Source organism: Dicentrarchus labrax, unplaced genomic scaffold (assembly GCF_905237075.1).
Source record: "Dicentrarchus labrax unplaced genomic scaffold, dlabrax2021, whole genome shotgun sequence".
NCBI lineage: Eukaryota > Metazoa > Chordata > Actinopteri > Moronidae > Dicentrarchus > Dicentrarchus labrax.
This window is the reverse complement of record NW_026136720.1, coordinates 21244623-21266914: the sequence shown is the minus strand read 5'-3', so window position 1 is coordinate 21266914 and position 22292 is coordinate 21244623. Positions and strand designations below refer to the sequence as shown.

Sequence of the window (22292 nt, the reverse complement as noted above, 5' to 3'; positions counted from 1 at the left end):
GGAGCATGGCGGCGGGAGGGCTTGGGGGGGGGGTGTTGGAGACTAAAAAATACAAATAGCCTTCCTGGGTCGGAGTGGGAAGCAGAGAGCACATACATTCTGCTGAGGAGAGAACCATAAAAGCCGCTTGTGCTGAAACATCAGCGTATGCTTGCACTGGTTTATTCGTGTGCATGGGCATGTTGGAAAAAAAACAGTTAAATGAGGCGATGTAAATTCACATGCCACTGTTTATGTAACGCACACATCACATCCCCTCAATGTTTGGGAAGGGGAACTTTACGATGGGGATAATCTCGCGAGAGTCTGAACAGCGAAAATTGGGCTGGGGATTGTAGTTTTTAGTTTTGGGGAGCTTCTATGCGCGCCTGTTGCGGCAGATGCAGAGTGTGGAACAGTTGTTTGGCGCAATATTTATGAATCTGTGCGCTAAGATTCCTCGCTGCACCTGTCTCCACATTTTTTTGTGGTTATCAGCAGTATGATGCAGACAGAATACCTAAAATAGACGAGTGACTCATGTCTAAGTGGGAGCAGGCTGACCTCACAGACTGGCATCCCTTTAGCCAATAAACTGTCTCCAAGAGGCGGGAAGACGCGCACATTTCTCACCAATGAGAGCATCCTTTCATTCATAAAGTGGTGTGGGCAGTTTTTTTCCGAAAGCGTGGGTTTGGAGGGTTTCATAATCCTGACTGAAACCGTCAAACCTGCTCTGGCGAGAGCCAATGACGGGCTCCGGATGGAAGCTGCCGTAATGTTTGCCCAATCGCTCCTCATCCCGGTCTCTCTTTGACCCACCCTGCTTCATACAGAAAATCGAATGAATGGGAGAAGCTCTGCAGCCGATTGACACGCAAATGCACCAACCGGCGGGGTGTATCAGGCGAGAGGCAGCGACCGCATCCAGTGAGTGGCAGAGAAGGGCGGGACAGAGTAGGAGGTGGGCGGTGCACTTTAAATCAGGCTAGACAAGTGTTGGGGGAGTTGTGGGAGTGTGTGATGCTACAACCTCCTTATAAAGGGACTCTCTCTCACGTTGTGGCTTGGAAATTAGAGCACATTGCCTAAAATTGAGGTCTCCACACACACTCTCTCACACACGCCGAGCCACCGAGAGCCGCTGCCATGAACTGGATGAACGCTGAGGAGACTCTGCGCAGGGCCGAGACGCCTCTCTTCTGGGTCGGTGCATTAACTGTGGCCTCCCTGGCGCTGTGGCTGCTCTACAGGCTGCTCTCAGGCTTTAGGATCTGGGTCTTGGGAAACGGACAGCTGCTCTCTCCGAAGCTGGGCAAATGGGCAGGTGAGTTGGGTCACATCAATTTTCACGCCACCTTACATCACGGTCACGAAGAGGGCAGCTCAGAAGTAGGCAGGTGGACTCGACGTGCAAACACCAGAATGAGGTTATTGAGCTCAAACTTCACTTTGGCACAAAGAAGAGCTGCATTCTGGTGCGTTTTTGTGGCTTAGTTCAAGGGGAGGTTGGTGTTGCGTAACAAGCGCAGGTAAGCAACTGATTGACTGACAAGGTAATGGTCCTTATTAGCTCAATTGGCTTTTTGTTTGTTGTTTTTTCTCTCTCTCGCGTCAAACACAAGCTCGGGGTGCTGCTGCCAAGGGCTCCATTCAGCGTTTTCACCCACATTTGGAGGGGTAGGGGGATGCCCCACATTGGTGAGCCAGGAGCCAAATTGCGCAGGCTATGCGCACTTTTCAGAGATCTGTTTTATGTGGGTGAGCTCTCACCCAGCGCACTACTGAACCACATTAGCCCATCCGCGTGATGTAGGACAAACCCATATGCCCAATTAAAACGTGACCTACATCTATATCATTTTCATAGCTTTTGACTTCTCGAAATATATCACATTGTGGTAGGTTGTCCAACATTTTGACTCTTGTGTTGATGATCTTTGAGCCCACTTTGTATATTAATACATTCAGGCGGGGTTTTTGTTAAGCTTTTGCTTGTGTCGTCGGTTTCTTTATCATCATTTCTTGTCACATTGCCATGTCCCATTGCGTCCCCCTCCACATATGTTTAGAAAAGATTAAAATGTCTTTAATTGGATTTCACTCTATAATGCACTTTGTCAACGGGCTTGGCCAAATAGGAGCGTGTTTCCAGTCGGATCGTTTTTTTTGGTTTGGTGGGGACTAGTCTCCCAGGAATCGCCCTGCCATGGCTTGACCCACTTCTCCAGTCTCCTGTTTGGAGAAGACTGCTGCGTCTGGAGCCTCTTGCTGCGCAATTTGCCAAGCGCTCCCCTTCGCGTCGGGATAGGTTGATCATTTCCCCCATTTCTTTCTAACACCCCAACCACCAGACGACCCGGATGATTTGAATGCGTGTTTTTATTATTATTATTTTTTTTAAACAACCCAGATGTTTATCTGCACCGTGACGCATTTTGCCTCCATATCGTCGTTTTTTTTATGAATGGGGTGTTTTAATTGATGGCATTTGCGCCATAGGAAGGAATGAAACGCATGACGCAAAGGTAGGGTGCCTTTAGGAATGACTAATTTACATTTTGTTAGTGAATCTGCCAGAATATGCGGAGGAATACCGGTGCACACCGATGAGTCATGCGCTTGTTCATCGCTTCGTCATTCATTGGTCATATAGAAATTGTGATTTCCCCCTCCCCTCCCTCTCTAGCACCCCAGTATCTTGTAGTTGAGGTTTCCTTTCTGCCCTCTTGGTAACCAAAATGATTCCTCAAGCTTGTACTAGCAGAGCTCATTTAGCTGCAGTAAAGAACCTCTCAGAGATTTTTTTTATTGCATCAAATGTAATCCACCTGATTCTGTTGAAGTTGTAAGAGTTTAGACAATGGTCTAAACCAGCAGTTTTAAAGAGGTATTTTGGAGAGGATTCTTGTTTCACTCCTCTAAGGCTTCAGGAAAACTGTTACCTACATTTTCCACATCAGCCACATTTATTCGTGTATACCCTTTCTTAGCGTAAACTTGCATGCCACTCCCTGAAACCGGTTCCCAGCCACCAGTCGGACAGGTCTGGCGTTCCTTTACAATCACAAACGTAACGTTCAAAGTGCCAGGGATGAGGTGTCCTCCTCAGCTGGTTGTACCAGATGTGCAGGTCTGGCCAGGTTAGGCAATGGTGTGATTTTCTTTCTTTCTTTACGCACATACAGATATGTATGTGACTCCCTGTCTCCACCTCTCAGGCACCTGTTGCGACAAGTTATTGAACAGGCTTGGTATTATTAATTTTAATGCACAATAAGCATCAGGAATGTAATATGTGAAGTGTTTGTTGATGTTTAGTGTGTAGCTGCTCCACATAAACTGCTTGAGACTTTAAAATCCATTCTTTCTCTCTGAAGAGCAGTTGCATAATACTGCAGGTGAGGACTTCAACACAAACCTTAAAGTCTTTTATCTATTCATGGCAGTAAATATTCACTAATATAAAGTGTCTTTGTGTAGGAAAACAAACAAGTGAAGCTTGACATTTCATGACATTTGCCTTTTTTATAGAATACTTCCCCACTTCAAATCACCTGCTGAACTGAGGAAGAATAATATGGAAAATATGTGAACTTTTTTTCACCCATAGAAGACATTCTTAGACTGACATGCTTTCTAGAAAAAGGTTTTGTTGGCTTGTCTCATCCTTTTAAACATGTGGTTTTAGCAATCCACATGGCTGCTATCGCAACACAGGAGACAACATGGTATTTCCTGGTCAGACAGGTTTTGAGTGTGTGCTGGTGGTAAAGTTTGCCCGGTAACCATCAGATAAGAGTTAATCCCTTCCCTTTATGTAACGCAAGTGAATGTGAAATAGTTTAAATCCTTGGTTTTAGAGGTTTTTTCTTTGCATCACTGCACATATTGCCTTGTTGTAGGCTGAAGCTCTGCAGCTCAGCACATGCAGAGGAGAGCAGGGATTTCTCTGGAGTTCCTCTGCCAATGAATGACTGGTCTTCCCCTTAGTGGATGGGACTCCTAGCGGCAGAACAGGAGCACTGCAACATGGGTTAAGGCGGCTTCCCCAGCCTCTCCACTGCACTGTGCATCCACACACACTCCCTCCCCACCTCCTGCCAGCCTAGTCGATGTCTGCAGCTCTGCTTTTAAAACGCCACATTTATACATTTTTATAAGTCGAGACATTTTTATTTTATTTTATTATCTCTCTTTTCTTTTCTTTTTTACCACTACCAAAAAGACTAAACTGCATCAGAAGAAAGGGACATTCCTGTAGGCTTTTGTTAGCAGTGTGCGGTAACTTGGCTTTCTTAGTCTTGAAGTTAACTCTTTCTGATATTTTGTGGCATTTTAGCAGATTTTCTTTTAAATAATGTAGTGTTCAATGTTTATGCTTTTATTTCCAGTGGAGCCGTGTTGGACTGTAATGTGTAGTAGTGACCAGTTTTCTTCTCTTGGCTCACTCCACTCTTAGCCCCCAGCATCCCATATTATATAAGGGAGTGTCTGTTCTGTTGACTGAGTGAAACTCCATTATGGGGAAGTAAATCAGAGCAAAGGGAGCTTTTTGCGAGGGTGGTGGGGGGTGTTGTGATGTGATGTGTGCCTAGAATGCCCTAAACTGTAATGTCAAGGGGGGGGGCCCTTTGACATTACAGTTTATTGAGAAAAAGGTCCTGTTATGTAAGAAGGAGGCAGCCATTCATTAGTATAGCACAAGAGTAACAAAGACTTGGGTCAGCACATTTAGTTCAGTTTGATTCGGCTTCAGGAATCAACATTTAGTTGAGTTACAGGGTGGTAGTAATTACTATGAAAGAATATTTCTTTATATTAATACATATAATTTTTGTATGAATAGGAATTAGGCTTTATTTATGTAAGAAACATGCACATATGTGAATGAAATGTATCCAAGTGTGTGCGTGCATCCATGCGTGTATGTTTAAACTGAGGCAGGGTCTCCACTTCTTCATCCTTGTGAATGTGCTTCCCCCTAGTGCTTTGTATGAGCGAGAGAGGGTGTGTGTGGGTGGAGAGGGAGAGGGGGAGAGAGGGCGCGAGAACACTGCTGTTCATGTGATGAACACGCTCTGTGACACGTGCCGGAGCCAGGGATGCTGGGTAAAAAAAAGAAGAGGGAGGGAGGAAAAAATCCTCTGCATCTCCCTCATTTCAAGCTCTTCTCAATACATCCCTCCCTCCCTCACTCAATCTCACCCAACTCCCCATCCAGCCAGTGTGTGTATCTTTCTCTATACATTTCTCTCTTTGAGGCTAAAGTAACATTTTCCTCCGAGCATGTTGTTCTCTTATGTTTCCTTTTTCTCACACACTCCCTTTCTCTCTAAACTCTTTCATGTTGTATCATGACTAAATTTCCCCCCTAATCAGCTTGTATTTTCTTAGAAATTAAATATTTATGTGCTTGCTATCATTATACCAGTATCGATATTATTTTTCAATGCATGAAAAAAGACTATTATCAATCCAGAAAACATTAAAGAGTAATACTGTAGCTTCACAAACACAAAGATGTTGCTTATCTGTATGATAGATAGTTCTCTGACCACAGTTCACACTACATGAAGAGTTTAAGACAACTTCTGGATCTAGTAACTTGCAATTGACGCTCATTACTTGTACATTTCTTCAAATGTTTAGTCAAATGGTCTAGGGCTACAACAAATGATTTTTCATTATTGATGAATCTGCTGTTTATTTTCTCGATTAATTGACAGACAATGGCTAAAACATTTCAATGTCCAGTTTGGATCCAAACACCCAAAGATAATCAAGTTTACTGTAATATAAGAGACAATCAGCCAATCCTTACAATTTGAGGAGCTTGAACAAGGTGATGTTTGGTATTTGCTTGTAAATGGCATAAACATGGTGTTAATAGATTCATTTTCTGTCAAGCCACTAATCAACTAATAGTTTCTATTTTAAAATGATTATTTGAAGCCCTCATACTGACAAATCAACTAAAATGCCTCATCAAATAAGAAAATGCTAAATATTTCTAGTTGAATGAAGCTAGTAGACCCTTTAAAACACCTTGATTATTTTCACACAAGCCATGCCTTTACACTATGAACTGGTTTAACTTACATTCCAGCATTATCTTTCATTATCAATATCTTTAATACAGCTAATGCTAGGCTGGAAAGAAGGACATCAAGTACAGTAATGAAATAGCTGTTCAGTCTCGTTCTCAAAACACAAAATACTGGACCACCAGCATATTTGGAGTCAGTTATTTATTGACGCCCATTGTAGTTATACCTTCTTGAGTTGGTTGCAGTCCAACATGCCAGAAAGGCAGTTTGTTCAGTTTGCGAGTATCTGTTGAAACGTACTTTTGAGTTTTTTTGCGTCAGTCTTTCTGGTACAAAGAATGTATGAAGTCATTACTTAACCTCCTAATAAAAATACAAACACTCCTCTCCTGAGAAGAGACTGAATGAACACAGGGTGCGTAAGATGGCGTTGATGTGCAAGGGATTTATGTAGTGTTACAGCTAAAGAAAGACATCTGGGTTTTGACTGAAAGAGAAATGTCTTTTTAAATGTAGTCAGTTTTGGTCAGACTTTGTCTGGTTATAGTTTCTGATGTGATTTGGCTGTAAACTGTTCAGCAGAAACTCTTGATGGATGAAATGACGTCCCCTCAGAGCAGGAATCTGCAGTATAGCACTATGAGGACGTGATTCAGGGCATCATCATGAACTAGACACGAGTCTTTACATTTGTTATTGTTTTTATTACATTTGTAGAGGAACTACACATTTTATTCCCTGTCACAAATGCAAGGATATAAATTGTACAACAGACCTGTTCCGTCATGGGCCAGTGAGGCCTGAGTTGCAGGTTTTCACACCTACCATCAAAGACTCCAGCAGCAGATTTCAGTGATTAATCAGTCAGAGGACGCACTAAAAGCGAAACCACCTGCTGTAGGCTTTGCTGGGAATTAAAACCTCCTCACAGTGTAAACTGTCCTTAACGGCGTATGGTCAAAGTTTGTTTCCAGCTCAAAAATCCCCTGATCTCAATCCAAGTAGTTGTGAAGGAAACTATTGATAAAAATTTTAAACAAAGCGTGTGACTGGAGGAGGGAGGGGGACGTGACAATTTTTGCTCTGTACCCAAATATAGATGCTGGTTCTATCTTGGGCAGCTCTGAAGTACATGTTCTCTTTTTCTGTCTCTCTGTTTCACCCTCCCTTCCCTCATTTCTCCCTCGGCCCTATCAAGCTGTATTTTTGTCGACTTTTATATTACCCATGTGACTTTCCTCCCCTGCTATTTAAAGCGTGTGTGTTTTTGAATGTGGAAGGTCGGTGGATGGAGGGGGGGGTCTTTGGATCTTCTGCTGCATCCCTCCCTCCCCTCCATCTTTTTCTTCCCCTCCCTCTGAGGTAGGAGGGGCTGCTCGTTGATAGGCGAGTTTGGGGTGCGACAGATTACATAACAGTATGTAACGAGAGCGGGGCATACAAGGACCGCAGTCTCTCCTCACTGAGAATCTTAATTGGGGATTTGGTGGTGTTGGTGGGGTGGGGGGGTTACACTCATTTTAGTTGTGTCTCGCTCTCTCTTTGCATAGGAAATATTTAATTTTCAAAAAAAACCCTCACCCTGTGGGTAACTGATAGTCAAAACCATGCCAGCTTTCTCTACAACTAAACACTAGATCAGCTTAGTTTACTAATCAGTGCACCTTCATCTTGAGAGAGAATAGTCAAATCTGAATCTCCATATTCATTAAGATTTTAGGTTTATATGAGCTGCTCATCCTCACGCATGAGCCTTTTCATGATGTCCATGTTAATCTGAATCAAAGATTCTTCGTAAGGAACAGCAGTCAGGGCTTTGTGGTTGCCCTGTTCTCTTTCCATTGATCATCAGATCAGATGTTTTGTGGGGTTTTTTTTCCCAGCCTGCAGTGCTCATGCTGGCATCTGGGTTTTAGGTGGAGGGCTGAGGATGCAGCAGCAGCAGCAGCAGCAGCCTGGTCGTCGTGGTGATGGTGGTGGGGGATCTTGTTGGTATTCAAGTGCTGCGGCAGGCAGGCAGGCAGCTCCCAGACGAGGCAGTGCAGGCGCGCTGCTATTTTTACTCCTCCTGCTGCTTTTTTTAGACCCTCGGAATAGTGAGCAGGCAGCGACAGGGGCTGCTCCACTGCTGAGAAGGAAGGGAGGGAGGGAGGGAGACAGAAAAGGCTGGGGGATGTCAATACCTCTGGACGTGATGTGCAGCATTAAGCACAGCAGAGCTGTGGTGCAAATGCGCCCCCGTCCGGGCGCTTCAGAGCCAGCATGCTAGGCCAGTTTTCTCAGAGGCGTTGGAATGGGGGAAACTGGGTTCAGAGCGGTGTTGCTGGGAGTGAATGAGAGGCAGCAGTGCACACATCCTCTCTACCAACACACACGTGCATACATTCATGGATTCGCACACTCCTCTACCCTGGCCTCTCCCAGATCGCCTTCTCTTTTCATTGCACACATCACACATGGTTGCCCTATCAACACAGATTCACTTTTTGTTGTCACTGCGTGTGCGTCTTCTCTGAGCGGCCGTACCACTGCTGTCAGTCACGTGCTTGCTTGCGTAGACCTTTTTTGTTACATTACATCTGTGTCAGATATAATGTGTTGCTCACGTGAGGGGAATTAAGTCCTGCTGGGAGCACTGGGGTGTGTGTTTGTGACTTAACTGAACAATGGTATTTTTGAACATTGTGTTCTGCTTGTAAATAAGTGAAAAGAGTTGAATACATGACCTTTTTTTTTTTTCTTGTTTCTGCACTGTCCAGTGAAGGGTCAACAATTTATTGGCCTCAAACGTCATTCTATTGTATTTCAGCCATGGCTGACAATTTATTATTGTCCTTTTCCATAAATACATAAACTATTATTATAGGTTACTAGGCTTAGCATCTACCAGAATATTCTCTTTGTTCTTGTATTCGTTGCACTAATGATGGCTGATAGCAACTCAAAAGCAAAAGGTAAGGGTCTTAAGACTTGAGAGGAACACTGTGTCCTAACCCCCATTTACTTACCACCCATAATGCACATAAACACACACTTCACTCTCACTCACTCCCCAGACAACATTTATTGAGAAAATGGTACTATTATATAATGAGTGGGAGGAGTGTAATCATTGAGAAGTACAGCACGAGGATTTTTGGGGGTGTGGGGAGGGGGAATTAGGCCTGGGGGAAGGGGTAGGTGGTAGACAAATGCACAGTGGAAAATACCAATTCAAATACAGAAAATGGGCATATTGTTATGTTTATATTACACACTTTACTTAGATTTCCAATATTCTTTTGCCCTCCCAGTATAAGAATGTTCTTTTAATGATAAAGGATTATTAAGTAGTGTAAAGACCCATAGCCCTGATTGGTTGACAGCAGAATCTCCATTAATTCAAATTGCATTTTTTGAAAGAAGGTTTACCATTTGAAATGCAGCACACTTGGCTAATAGTAAGAGTTGTCTGGTAATGATCCAATATCGGCCTTTCACCCTCTTTTTTTTATTTTTATTTAAAAAAAAAAAAATTTTTTTTAGTTAGAATTCAGACTCAAAAGCTAGAACAGGGTTAAAATTGACATGCTGTATTCCTAAAATGCATGGCATGCATAGCCTGAACACGTCTACAGTCTGACAAGTATCGTATGTTCTTGACTGTCTTGTTCAAGTTCAAAATGTCACGCTACACCTGCATTCTAAGCGCATAATACATTCTTGCACGTCATCCTCTGTCAGGTAAAGTTGAAACGGTGATGCTCTACGTGCATTTCAGCATATAACATTCTCACACCAGGTGCAATTCTCTGCACCTGAAACTTAGTCATGCAGAGGATTTACATGCCCCTCAGGTGCCTGTGGAAGGGGTGGGTGGGGCTATCTGTGGGGTAAATTGTTTTGTCCCATGTGATAGGAATGTGGTCGGTGCACTGAGACTCCTTTTTGCATTTCATGCTTTACATGTTTTCTTTTTTGAGTTCCTCATTTTAGCTGACGTGGCCTGTAATTTCTTCCTCGATAGTTTTGTACTCCTAGTTCGAAAGAGAGTCACAGAAGGTATTTCCTTAATGCTAATCAGGAAACTCAAAACCTGGATGATTGTTACACGGAACAGAAATGTAAAAAATGTTTTACAGTCCCTGGAAATGCATAAATATAAAGCCATTATATGTAATAATCCAGTCGTATTCTGGCATATGTGTTAGGGTTTTTTGTGTAAAATACAATCCCTGTAGTTCGTAAACAAATAAGCCATATTCACTCCACTATATTATATTAGAAAAAGCTACACACACAGCCATTTTACTTTGCAGTGACTGTAGCGTCTCCCTGCCTCTGTTTGCCCCCACCTGCATCTGCAACAAGAGTCTGATTTGGTACCGCCTGCGCCCATTGAGGCTTTTCTGCCACGGAGTGTTTCATTCTTAACACGGGGGAGGTTTAAAAATAACTAGGGATTCTGCTCCCTTTTCACTTTTGACTTTGTGCTCTTCTCGCTCTTACTGCTCTTCTCTCATTCACTCCCTTGTTCTTCTCTTCCCCCCTCCTCCTCTCCTCCATTGCCATCTCTATTCTATCTCTTTCTCCTTCACTCATTCGTTCTCCTGCTTCGCTCCAGTTCTATTTTTATCTGCCCCTAGGATCCCTCCTCCCCCCCCCGTCCTACCGCCCTCCCTACCCCGCTTCACCCTCCCTCCTTTCTCCTGCTCCATGTTCGTCATCACTCCCTCCCCTCTCCATCCCCTCTCTCATCTCGTCTTTTTCCTGCTCTCCAGCTCTTTGCCAGAGAATGTCCTCTACCTCTATTAATCTTTCATCAAGCCTTGCTAATAATATATTCATGATGCACAACTGTGTGTACCCCAATCCCTCCTCACCACGAGCACCCATTTTCACTTTCTAGTTGTCTTGTGTCTGTTTTTCTACCTCCCTTGTTCTTCTTTCCTTCCCTCCCTCCCTCCTTCCATCTATCCTTTCTCCCCTTATACTCCGTCAGTCAAGAAGGAGCTTGGGTTGATGGGCAGTGAAGGTTTAAAAATAGCCCTGCTTGCTTGACAAGTTGAGGAGAACTCTGAGCACAAGAAGAACATCAGCTCCTTTCTCCGTCTTTGTCTCCCCACACTGCGGCCACTTTACCATCTTTTGTTGTGCTTGGATGAAATCTTTCCTCTGCTCTTACCAAACTACTCCGGTCCTTTCTGGTTTTCCACCATTCTCCTACTACAGATGCACTTGATTTAACCTTGCAGTCAGATTTGTGTGTCTGCTTAAGTGATAAGTGATTCAATAAAACCCTTAAAATGATCTTGAAAATCATATTGTTTAAACATCACAGGAGCTGCTCTCAGTGGGTGAGGGCATTGTGAATCCTATACTGTCTTTCTTTGTTGTGCTTCAATCTATATCTATAACTGCCAGGCCACGGGCCAGTTCCAACCCTCCATCCCACGACATGATGATAAAAATATAATATAATACGACCTTCAAAATGTATAATTTCTTTTGTTATATACTAATTCCAACTACACCTTCAAAGGTTAAAGATTCCTGCAAATGTGTGCAAAAGGTTCATCAGAAGAGAGCACTTTCGGGCTTTATTGTTTGAAACAGTCAGTTTCAAGAAAAATGGACATTACGTCCACTTTTTTTTTTTTTTTTTTTTTTGAGTTCAATGGAAATGCTACTTGCTTGATAGAAGGAAAAAGACAATCTCAAGTGTCATCACTAGACTAAACATGCAGAACAGTATGAGAAGTACCAGGGAGATTAGAGGAAAAAGTACCGCTACAGAGAGCGCTAACGTGTTAGCATGCTCTTTCCCATAAAGCCAAGAAGGATGCTGATGCTTCAGTTGAAGCGAGTTATGTGGTGAGATTAAAAGCAGGAAGCTATTCACAGAAAGGCATTTCCTGAATGATTGCATGTTGCAAGTCACTGATATCATGTCCAGAAAAGTAGAGCTTGTTAAACAATCAAACACAGTGGCAGGACGGATTAGCAAGTTATCAAGTGATATTTATGCTCACTTTCGTTAAAACTAATGCATATTAAAAAGGAAACTGCTATTTGCATTTTTAAAGTATGTTAGTAATGGAAATATTTTCAGAATATTGCGTTTTCTTGAAGTACTTGAATGTTGTGGTGTTGACGAAGAGCCAATTTGAGTTTAAGACCTCTGATCTATACCATTCTATCTCTCTAGACAATCTCCATCTCCTCCTTTGTCTTTGTAGTTTTTATTCTTTGTGATTTGACTCCTATCTGTACAATCTTGGGTTGTATTATATGCATCTCTGCTCCAAGAACCGAACTGCACATGTTCTTTTGTGTGAGAACGAGACATCCTGTAAGGATCTCATCCAAAGCTTCAAGAGAGGCTTCCCTAAATAGCAGGTGAATAGCATTGTGGGGTGTGTCCACCAACGGATTTAATTGATGTGAAAGCCTTCACATGTCTGCCCGATCTGTCACCTGTAAAGAGCCCCAGGATAAACTCCATATTATGGCTCTGAGCTGTTATGATGACAACTAGAGGTCGTCAAACCTGATGTGAAGGTGTGTCGTGAGCTTCTGAACAAAGGGGATACTAAATGTGTGTGTGCATTTCTTTCTTTTTATGTGCATCTGTCGCAAGGTGCAAAGGTAACAGAAACCGTGAAGATGGTATACTAGATGTGCCAGAGTAATGCGTCAATGAGTACGTTTATCAAAGTGTCAGAGTAATAGCATGGGTTTCATCAGATCATTCAATCTCAAGGAATATGAGCTATGCTTTTTTTTTTTTTTTTTTTTTTTCCTCAACTTTTGGGAATCTCCTTCCTTTTTTGACAAATTTAGTTTGACCGCTTTCCTGTTACATTGTGTGAGCATGTTGTGAAGACAAACTATACTAACGACATTGTCTTGTTTCTGTCTCTTTACAGTTGTGACAGGAGCCACGGATGGAATCGGGAAATCCTATGCGGAGGAGGTGAGGCTCCTGGACCTTTTTTTTTATTTTATTTTTTTATTTCATTTCACGGAAAAGCTGTGACTCATGCATGCGCACACACATACCGTGTTCACTCATAGGCTAATGTAGGGGAGAGCTCTTACAGGCCTATTAACGTGGAAGAGAGTTCTCACACACACACATGCGCGCACACACTTCAATAAAGGCTTGTCAACATGAGCTCATACAGAGGTAACAAGCACACGTTGAATAGGGGCTACCCTGCCACGTGTTTGGACCATACTAGTGTGGGTGTGCCAGCTGTATAATCTAGTCATGTAGGGCCTTTGACTCATACTGTTGCTGCTGGTGCTACAGTGGGGCTAGCCGCTTGTCACGCCATGGAAGGCCGCAATTTTACAAAGTGTATTATGCCACGCTGGGTTATTTATGCAGAAAATTACTTATTAAATGCAGCTTTCACATAGAACATGATAAATCCACTGCTGTGCTCTCAAACCCATAATTTTAAATGATTTGCTCACTATGCAGCCACATGACCACACCTCTAGAACTTTTTGTGCATCCAGAAGAAACAGTAAGGGAAGTAGCTGGTCAGAATGGGACCAAAGAAGTTCTCAAAAATCCCTTCAGCTCTAAAGCTCTCTGTTGAATCTCTCTTCTGGAAGCATGCTTCTAACAAAGTGAAAACAACGTGTGTTTACACATGCAGATGATCATGATCAATCTATAGCCACTGGATATGTTTTAGTTGATATGTTACCATTGCTCTCCTTATCTGATGCAGTGTTGAAGTATGGTTAACAAAAATTGAGGAATACAAACTCTCATTGCCCTCATTATATTCAAATTATTTTCAGATTTGTTTATCTGTTTCTAACTGGTATTTAAATTTTCTTTTTATAGCTGGCTCGTCGAGGATTTGCCATGATGTTGATCAGTCGCACACAGCACAAGCTGGATGACGTGGCCAGGTCACTTGGTAAGTGTGTATACAATTGTGAGTGTGTGTCCCCCACAACATCATGGAAACCTGCTTAGGGTTGAGCGCACAGTGAGTGGGCTGATGAGGATGTGTGTATGGGCAGGCGGTGACTCGCAACCTCCCACCCCATCGGCTACAGGGTTTCCCGGGCCTCAATAACGAGGCATGTCCTCAACATAAGGACTATAGTCAAAAGAGAAGAAAAGGAGACAAAGTAATCTTTTTTTGAGGACAAAATGCAAGTCAGCATAAGTTTATTTTAGATGTTTTACTTGCAGGGTGTTGCAACAAAGGAGCAAATCTACTAACTTCCCTTTTCAAAAACACAATGCATTTGTTTTACAGAATCAGTCATGTTGTCAGTAGTTTCCCTATTCAGATTTTATTTTTTTCTCTAAATCAAATTTTTACGCTGTTTTGCTTCCTGCTAAGTCATGCCTTTCATTCTGAGTGCTGGTGAATTGGAAACATGCAGCCAACAAAGCAGGCTGTGTTTTACAATCCTCACTGTCAATATAAGGAAAGATGGATTAAATATCTGGTCTGATGAAAGAACTCATGGACCAACCTGTTCCTCTGAGAAAAGACTGGTCGTTTCTAACAAATATCTCATTCAAGTACACACAGATGGAAACAACTAGAAAATGAGCATCTGTATGAAAGGAAAAACTTTCTTCCTCCTCCTTGTTGGCTTGTCTCCAGATTTTAACAGCGACTGAATGGTGAATGCCCCCCCTGTTCAAATAGTGCCCTCTCCCTGACTCGCTCTCTTTCCATCTGTCTCTGACGTCTCCCACAGCGCAATTTCCCCTGTCGTGCTTCAAGTCCACAGAGGGGGCTGATGGGTAGTCACGAGCAGGGTGCGGCGTGCCAAACTCTGGCACTCCTCCCTCACGATTAGTCTGACAAAACCACCCTCCTCAGCATGTAACCGGGCAACCCACCCTGTCCCATCTATAATTTCATTGTTAATGTTTCTCCTCTCGCTCACCCAGGCATCTTATTTGACTCTTGATCACACCTACCTGGTATTACAAATTATTCCCACAATTTGGCAACCTCAGCCTTAATATATCTGCTTCTTTTCCACCATGTCCTAAGCTGCCTTTTTTATTTAATTTTCTTACTCACATTCGTTGTGGTGACTAAAAATTTTACACACCCACACCTCACATTTCTTTCAGGTCGACCCCCCCCCCACCTTTTTTAAATATCTTGTCTCCACTGAATACACACTGACACAATACTGATCTTTACCGAGGCACAACCCAGGAATTTTCTTCCTATAACTACCTCCGATCAGCTAAACAAGTCTTTGGACAATAAATTCTAATTGCAGCAGGCGCGTCAAACATGACGAGGGAGTGGGGGGAGGGAGGGGAGGAGGGGAAAAAATAGCTCTGCTGGTTTGTTGGTATGCAGTGCCCTCTCCAGTTCAAGTCTGACAGTGACTGGTTTCATGCTGGCTTTGATCTTGCTACCACAACAGTTGTACAATGTAACTTTCATTTCTGCAGTTTAAACACTTTTTTTTGTTCATTGCTATAGATATCATTGTAACCTTTATCATTAATGGACGCTTTTTTCTCCCTTCACAGAGGAGCAGTTTAAAGTGGAGACCAGGACAATTGCAGTTGACTTTGGCAAGACCGACATCTATTCCAAGATCGAGGCGGGGCTGGCTGGTCTGGAGATTGGTGTTCTTGGTAAGAGCTGATTTTTCAGGACAGTGTGTACACTCATCCTTCTGTCCAGTGATGACGTACAGGAACCATTTGCCTGTCAACCTGTTTGGAAAAAGATGTTGGTTTTGGGTTGTCTTCAGTGTAGTTAACGTAGTGAAAGAGCCTGTTGTGTTGCAGGCCTAAACGATAAGATCTAGCCTAAAGGGCAAAGCAACCGGGCAAGACAAAGTATACATCACTTAACAAACATTTGACATTCACTTGCCCGTGTATCCAAGCAGCATGAGATACAGTGTTTGCAGCAGGAGGTTAAACATGTGTAGTCATTAGTTTTAATAATTTGACATAATTTATGGGGTTGAAGGGTGTCTTGCGTACCTTGCACACAGTTTGGCCTTTGTTTCACTGTTGGCAAACCTCCCTTCTGGACCTTTTTTATATATTTCCACAGTGTTGTATGATTTGACACGATGATATGAAGACACGTGGCATGGCTGGTAAATATAGTGATCTCCTGATTCTCTCTGAACAGTAGTGATTGTATCCATTTTAAACTCACTTCATTTAGATACTTGAATGGACTTCTTTGTAGTTTCACTTTGGCAGAGTTGGTAATGTTGTAACATTGTTGACTGGGGCTGTTTTTTAAGGTCTGGTTGAATTATCATGACATTGTAGTAAAGAAATATTTCCAGAACACAAAGGATGAATACTCTTTTGAGGCATGTGTTCTTTTTAAACGCTGATCTCATAACTCATCGTATATGTTTGAAGTTGTACTAAAATTTCCGCTGTTGTAGTAATTTTAGACGTTTAGATTCCTGAGATCACGTTGTACTTTTTGTTGAACATTTAAGGAACTCTTTGTCCTTTTTTTTTTTTTTTTTTTTTTATGATACCAATTGTGCTCTACTGGTTGTAAGGTGTGGCTGTGTCTAGTGTGAAGTAAATGCCTGTCTTGTTTGCTTTTGCTGCCACCTTCTGTTAGAAATGTATGCTAGTTTGATCCAGAACCAGGTTATTTTGTGAAAACGGTAGAATAATTGCTTTTTTCCCTTTTTTGTCTTCAACAGTCAACAACGTTGGTGTGTCCTACTCCTATCCTGAGTACTACCTTAATATTCCTGATCTGGACAATGTGAGTTTTCTCTTCTCTAATGCTGCTGACACCTAATAATAAGCCTAAAAACGGCAAATAAATTCCCTTTTTTTTTATAAAAAAAGCCCATATAAGCGAATACAGGTCTGCACCATCAGTGTCTGATTCATTTAACAACAACCTTGTTAAACACTTAAATGCTACATTTCATAGAATCATCACTAAATTAATGTCAAACCAGTTTTTGACATCATGATGCAATAAGACTTCATTGTAGTTGCACTGAACTGCATCTTTTTATAAGTTTATTCAACTTTCATGTACAGGTTTTTTTTATTGGACTTATGGTGTAATTATGCTATTATGCATGACTGACTTTACTATTTATAAAAAATCTCAATTACCCCGTGCAATACTCCAAAGTACCCCTAGGGGTACAAGAACCCCATTTGAGAAACCCTGATCTAGTATACCAATCACCTGCTACCTTTTTATCTGCTTTCTAATATAATAATATATCATACATGAGTGTTTAGTTGACTGGTGCTTTCTGTGTTTCAGTTCATCACAAATCTGATCAACGTCAACATGACCTCAGTGTGCCAGGTAAGTTTGTGTCTGTCTTGAACGAAACACTTTTGCTCTTCAGGGAGGATGTATTTCAAATCCCTTCAGCCCAGTGATTTGCAAACTATACATTTGTCTCGCCTCTAATATTAGTTTAAAGTTGATTTGTGGGCATGACTTTCCTCTTCACTTTCCCCCCTTTTGTTCTTATCCTTTTCTTTTTCTTTCTGCTCTTCTTCTGCTGTTTCTACCATGGTACCTGCAGTGTCTCAGTTGTTCCCAAAGCAACGGTGGACTACACCAACGCTGTCTGTACTCGCCACCCACGCAACTCTCTCTCTGTCGGTCTCTGCCTGTCTCTCTCTCTCTTTACTTTTAGTCCTTTTTTAAAACAAAACTCTTTCTCCCCCCCCCCAAGTCCCCTTGCTTCTCTTTTTTTTTATGGCTTTTGTCATTGCTTTTGTGTGACAGTTGATGTTAACTCAGCTTGTGTTGTTGTTCCTTTTCAGATGACCCGTCTGGTGCTGCCCAGAATGGTTGAGAGGTGAGTAGAATGATGGGCTTCCATGTTTTGCAACATGACTGCAGTCAAATATCAGTGTTGTGAAAGAAGCATTGTGGCACAGGGCTGTACAAAGAATCTCAAAATTAAACGCAAACCTTTTTTGGTTTTCCAAGAACAGTTATTGGGAGATTGCACTTTATAAAGGTGACTGTTTTATTGGGAAGGGGGACAAGAAATCCTCACCAAACCCTTTCCATCACTGCATCTCTTTTGCTCTCCTCCTTTGTTCGCAATGCTGACAAGCTTTGAATTCACACAAAGTGCTCTTCCCACCAGATTGGCTGCTCTGTTCCCATGTGACTACTGCTGGCCAATAGCGGCGCAGGCACATTTGGTGCCGTGTGAGGCTGGAGGGTCGCTCCACTACATCACTGCAGCAACAGGCTGCCATGGCAACACACACGGCCACTACCACACTGTTTTTGTGTGTGTGTGTGTGGAACATCGCTTTGTGTGTATTTGTCAGTGTGCTGAATGTGTATAGACACAGGGTTCCCACTGGTCTGGAAAATCATTGAATGAAGAAGAAATAAGCACTTAAAAAACATTTGCAAAGATACATTTATTGCACTGTTCTGGGATCAGTGCTTCAAATCTTGAAGAAAGCCATGTGTTATAGCAGCACCATTTTTAAGAAATTGAGGATTTCCGCAGACTTTCTTGGTTTGAACAATAAAGCTTCCAAGATGTGTCTTTTTGACCAATGTCGCATCATCAAAATGTTAGTTTTGAGTCCTGCAATTCAATAATTTAATTAAACTCTAAAATATCATATATAATATAAAAATATCGCAGCCCTAAATGTTCTCTTTGCATCACAGGCAACAAAGCAATGTTCTTTTTCTAAATCTACCTTGTTGTGTTTTTTTTCTCAGGTCCAAAGGCGTTATCCTCAACATCTCCTCTGCCAGTGGCATGTACCCTGTCCCTCTGCTTACAGTCTATTCTTCCACAAAGGTATGTGCGACATCTGTCACAAACCAGCAAGAATTCTCTCTGAAACTGAATTGTTTCATAATATTCATCAGTATCTGCTTCTTTCATCAGGCCTACCCACCTTTTTGGAGGCTGTGATAACAGAGCAACATAGGACTGATGTGTTTAAAATTGACAATCTTTCATCCTTTTCTGTGTGCAGGCCTTTGTGGATTTCTTCTCTCGTGGCCTTCAGGAAGAGTACAGGCGCCAGGGCATCATCATTCAGGTGAGTTTGGGGCTTGTCTGATGGGATTAATCCCTCTCCTCCACACTGCATAGGATTTTTTTTGCCCAAGGATGTGTTCTCAGCTGTGAGAACACTCAAGGTTTTTTAGCTTTTTTTCTTTTTTTTAGCCAGACAGATGCCCAGAAGAGAAAGCTGTTTAGCATCATTTCCCTAACTTTGAGAGGCGGTAGCACAAACCACTGTAGTCCCAGTGTTCTCATTTGTTTACTCTAAGTCTGTCAAGGTAGCCCAATCAAAGTACAAATACATTTTTAAAGATCCATTCCTGAGAGTGTGAGAGTGTGAGAGTGTGAGAGTGTGTAGTGCCATTTGGACAATAAAGACTGGGGTGGGTGCTGTAGGAAACTTGTGTTGTGGTTTTAAAATTAAAGTGGAACATGACCCATTAGTTTTATTGAAACCTTTGCTATAGACCCAGTGTCAAAGGATACAAACATGCAAGATAAATTCCCTCAAAGAAGTTGATGTCTTAATGTCTCAGATATGCATTTTTACAGCAGGGATATTTTTGAAAATATGTTGTTCCACACAAAGCTTGTTTGTTCTGTTTTTAACACCCTCTGTAAGTAATTCATGTGCCACCTTGTGGTTGCAGTATGTACAACAATTTCACCTCAGCAAACCCTGAGTGTATTTTCACCTGATAACCCCAGCAATCATCACACCAGTTCATAGCAATGACTTTATGTATTCTTAAGTTAAATGTATCTTTTATTCAAACTGTGTTTGAACTGTTTCTTGAAACAAGAAGCTTTTAAGGCGTTCATCTCACATTGTTTTACTTTTGTCTTCCTCCAGAGTGTGCTGCCCTTCTTTGTGGCCACTAAAATGACTCGTATCAGGAAGCCCACCCTGGACAAGCCCACCCCAGAGCGCTATGTTGCAGCTGAGCTCACCACTGTGGGTCTGCAAAGCCAGACCAATGGCTATTTCCCCCATGCTGTCATGGTAAGAAACTTCAAAATACTGAACCCGTCCAGGAATACATGAAGTAAACTTCAATGTTGCTCTTGTTTATGGCTTAAGAATGAACTATCTTGCTCAGTAGACAATTTTAATGCCCCTTGAGGACTTTTAATTAGATATTCAGTTACAACACGCATCCAGTATACATCCAGGCTGTATTTTGTCTTAATCAAACAATTTGTGGAAACTCTGTTAATAAATTTTTTTGCCTAAACAATGTTTTAGGTGCTACAAAAATGTATATAATCTACTTATTTTATTGTACCATTTTATCAAGATCAAAACCTTTAAAGCTATAGATTAAGTTGATTTTAAACCCATGCACCTCTTATGTTGTGGTGTTTCTTTTCCCGCAGGGTTGGGTGACTACCAAGATGGTGCCAAGCAACCTCGTCATCTTCCTGGGAGCTACAATGAACCGTCTGCAACGTTCCGGATACCTGCACCGGAGGAAGCTGCGGGAGCAGAAGAATGGAGCAAATTTGAAGAGTGATTAGGAGAGCACAGACAAATCTTCATGCAGCCACTCGGTTCTGACCCAGTGCAGTGTTTAAGGTGTAAAAGAGAGAGTGTTTGTATTTGTGTGATTGATCTTCCAGGGTTGCCTGAGATTTCACCTTGTGCATTCAGTAAATGTGCCCATCAATGCATGTGTATGCCTTAGTGCTAAATGGCAACCTCTGCTCTGATGTGATTGTATGGAGAGAAACGGCTAAAGAAGGCAGGAGCTGAAATGATGACAAAATGCTGCTCTTGGCAAAGGACATTAGTACTTTGTCAGTAACACTGATGGTGGAAATAATGCAGCCAAAAAATGGGTGACTTGTCAACCCTGCTGTTGTAAGCAGTGGAGACTGGTGGTGGGCATCTTTTTTATACATGTATAATTATTTATTTTATATTCCTATGAACACATGAGCCAAACTCAGACCTTTAGGCTAGCCGTTTACAAATCTGAGCCATTTAAAGATGGCCATCTCTGCTTCTTATCATGTCATTTTACTTGCATCGCTGAATTGTTATCATGCATTGGCTCTTTTTCTATAATATCGCGTGTTTACAGTATATTTAAGATAATACCTTGTGGTGGGTTGCTGATGCACCAGTGTATCACTCGTTCTAAACCAAAGTTTTTTTGTAGTTAAACACAAGTGCCTTTCTGTTGACATTAATGCTGGAACGGGTCAGACTCAATGAGAGGGTATTGACTGGTTTAAAATGTATTATTAGATGATGTAATTCAATTGGTGCTATGTTCATGTGAACTACACAGTTGCTCCACTTCCTGCCTCTTTTTTTTTTTTTAATCAAAATGTAAACCTTTCATAGACGAAGGAAAACCTCTTAACCTCTGTGCATTTAGTTCATCCTGTGTGTTGTGAAAGGATTTTACAGGGATGGAGATTATTTTACATCAGCTGTAGTTTCACATTTACTTGGACTCGTTCACATACTAGCAAGAGGAGAACTGCTCTTCTTCACACAGTTGTCAATACCCCGTATGACTTGGTCGGACCTGTGCCTCAACTGCTGCCTTGTGGATGCTTTTCCTCTGTAGAGAAATTAAATTTAAAAATGGAATTTCTACATGTGAAATGCACTGTATACATGGATTCTGCTGGAAACTTGTGTTTTATACGGTTTGTTAATAAAAGCTCTGGCATACAGTACATTATTGTGCAATTGTGTACTTTTTACCCTAATAGTTGAATTAAATGACTGAAGCTTTAGAGATTATTGGGATTACACTGAATATTGTATCGGCTCAGTAGCATAATGCACACAATGACCTCTGAACACTGATGGAAGAACTGTTTAACTAAGTAAAAGCCCTGAATTCGGAAATGCTCATAAGTAAACGTGTGTGTATATGTATATGTATATGTGTGTGTGTATATATGTGTATATATATATATATATAAGCAAAATGTACAAAGTATACGTAAGGAGACGTATTCATGTATGCCGCTTTTCAGATTATGTTATTACTTTACTGTATTTACATAGACTCTACAGTCTGTGTGTAGTGTAGTGTAGTATACTATTGGGATTATCTTTACTGTTATATATAAAAATACTATATATATCTAATACTATCTAAATACTTTAGATACTTCCTGGTAGTCTAATCAATAATATATCATATTTTATAAACCAGTCATGTGTTTTGAACTAAATATCTTAATCAAATAAACTAATAATTGCTAACAATGACAAATGTAGAGGAGGAAAAA

At 41.6% G+C, this 22292-nt stretch overlaps 1 protein-coding gene across 2 annotated transcripts; it reads left to right on the top strand.

Annotated features, from left to right (window-relative positions):
* The first annotated feature begins 996 nt into the window (after nucleotides 1–996).
* Nucleotides 997–21728, top strand: hsd17b12a (hydroxysteroid (17-beta) dehydrogenase 12a). Of its 2 annotated transcripts, none has more exons than XM_051381825.1 (11): nucleotides 997–1306; nucleotides 12938–12984; nucleotides 13873–13948; nucleotides 15550–15657; nucleotides 16710–16774; nucleotides 17297–17341; nucleotides 17812–17846; nucleotides 18743–18824; nucleotides 19006–19071; nucleotides 19891–20040; nucleotides 20415–21728. In XM_051381825.1, the coding sequence occupies exons 1-11, from the start codon at nucleotides 1129–1131 to the stop codon at nucleotides 20553–20555; spliced, it is 993 nt and encodes a 330-aa protein (XP_051237785.1). In that variant the 5' UTR covers nucleotides 997–1128; the 3' UTR covers nucleotides 20556–21728. The 2 variants fall into 2 exon arrangements, with proteins under 2 accessions (XP_051237785.1, XP_051237786.1); XM_051381826.1 differs by lacking the exon at nucleotides 997–1306 and adding an exon at nucleotides 12688–12711.
* Nucleotides 21729–22292: the final 564 nt, after the last annotated feature.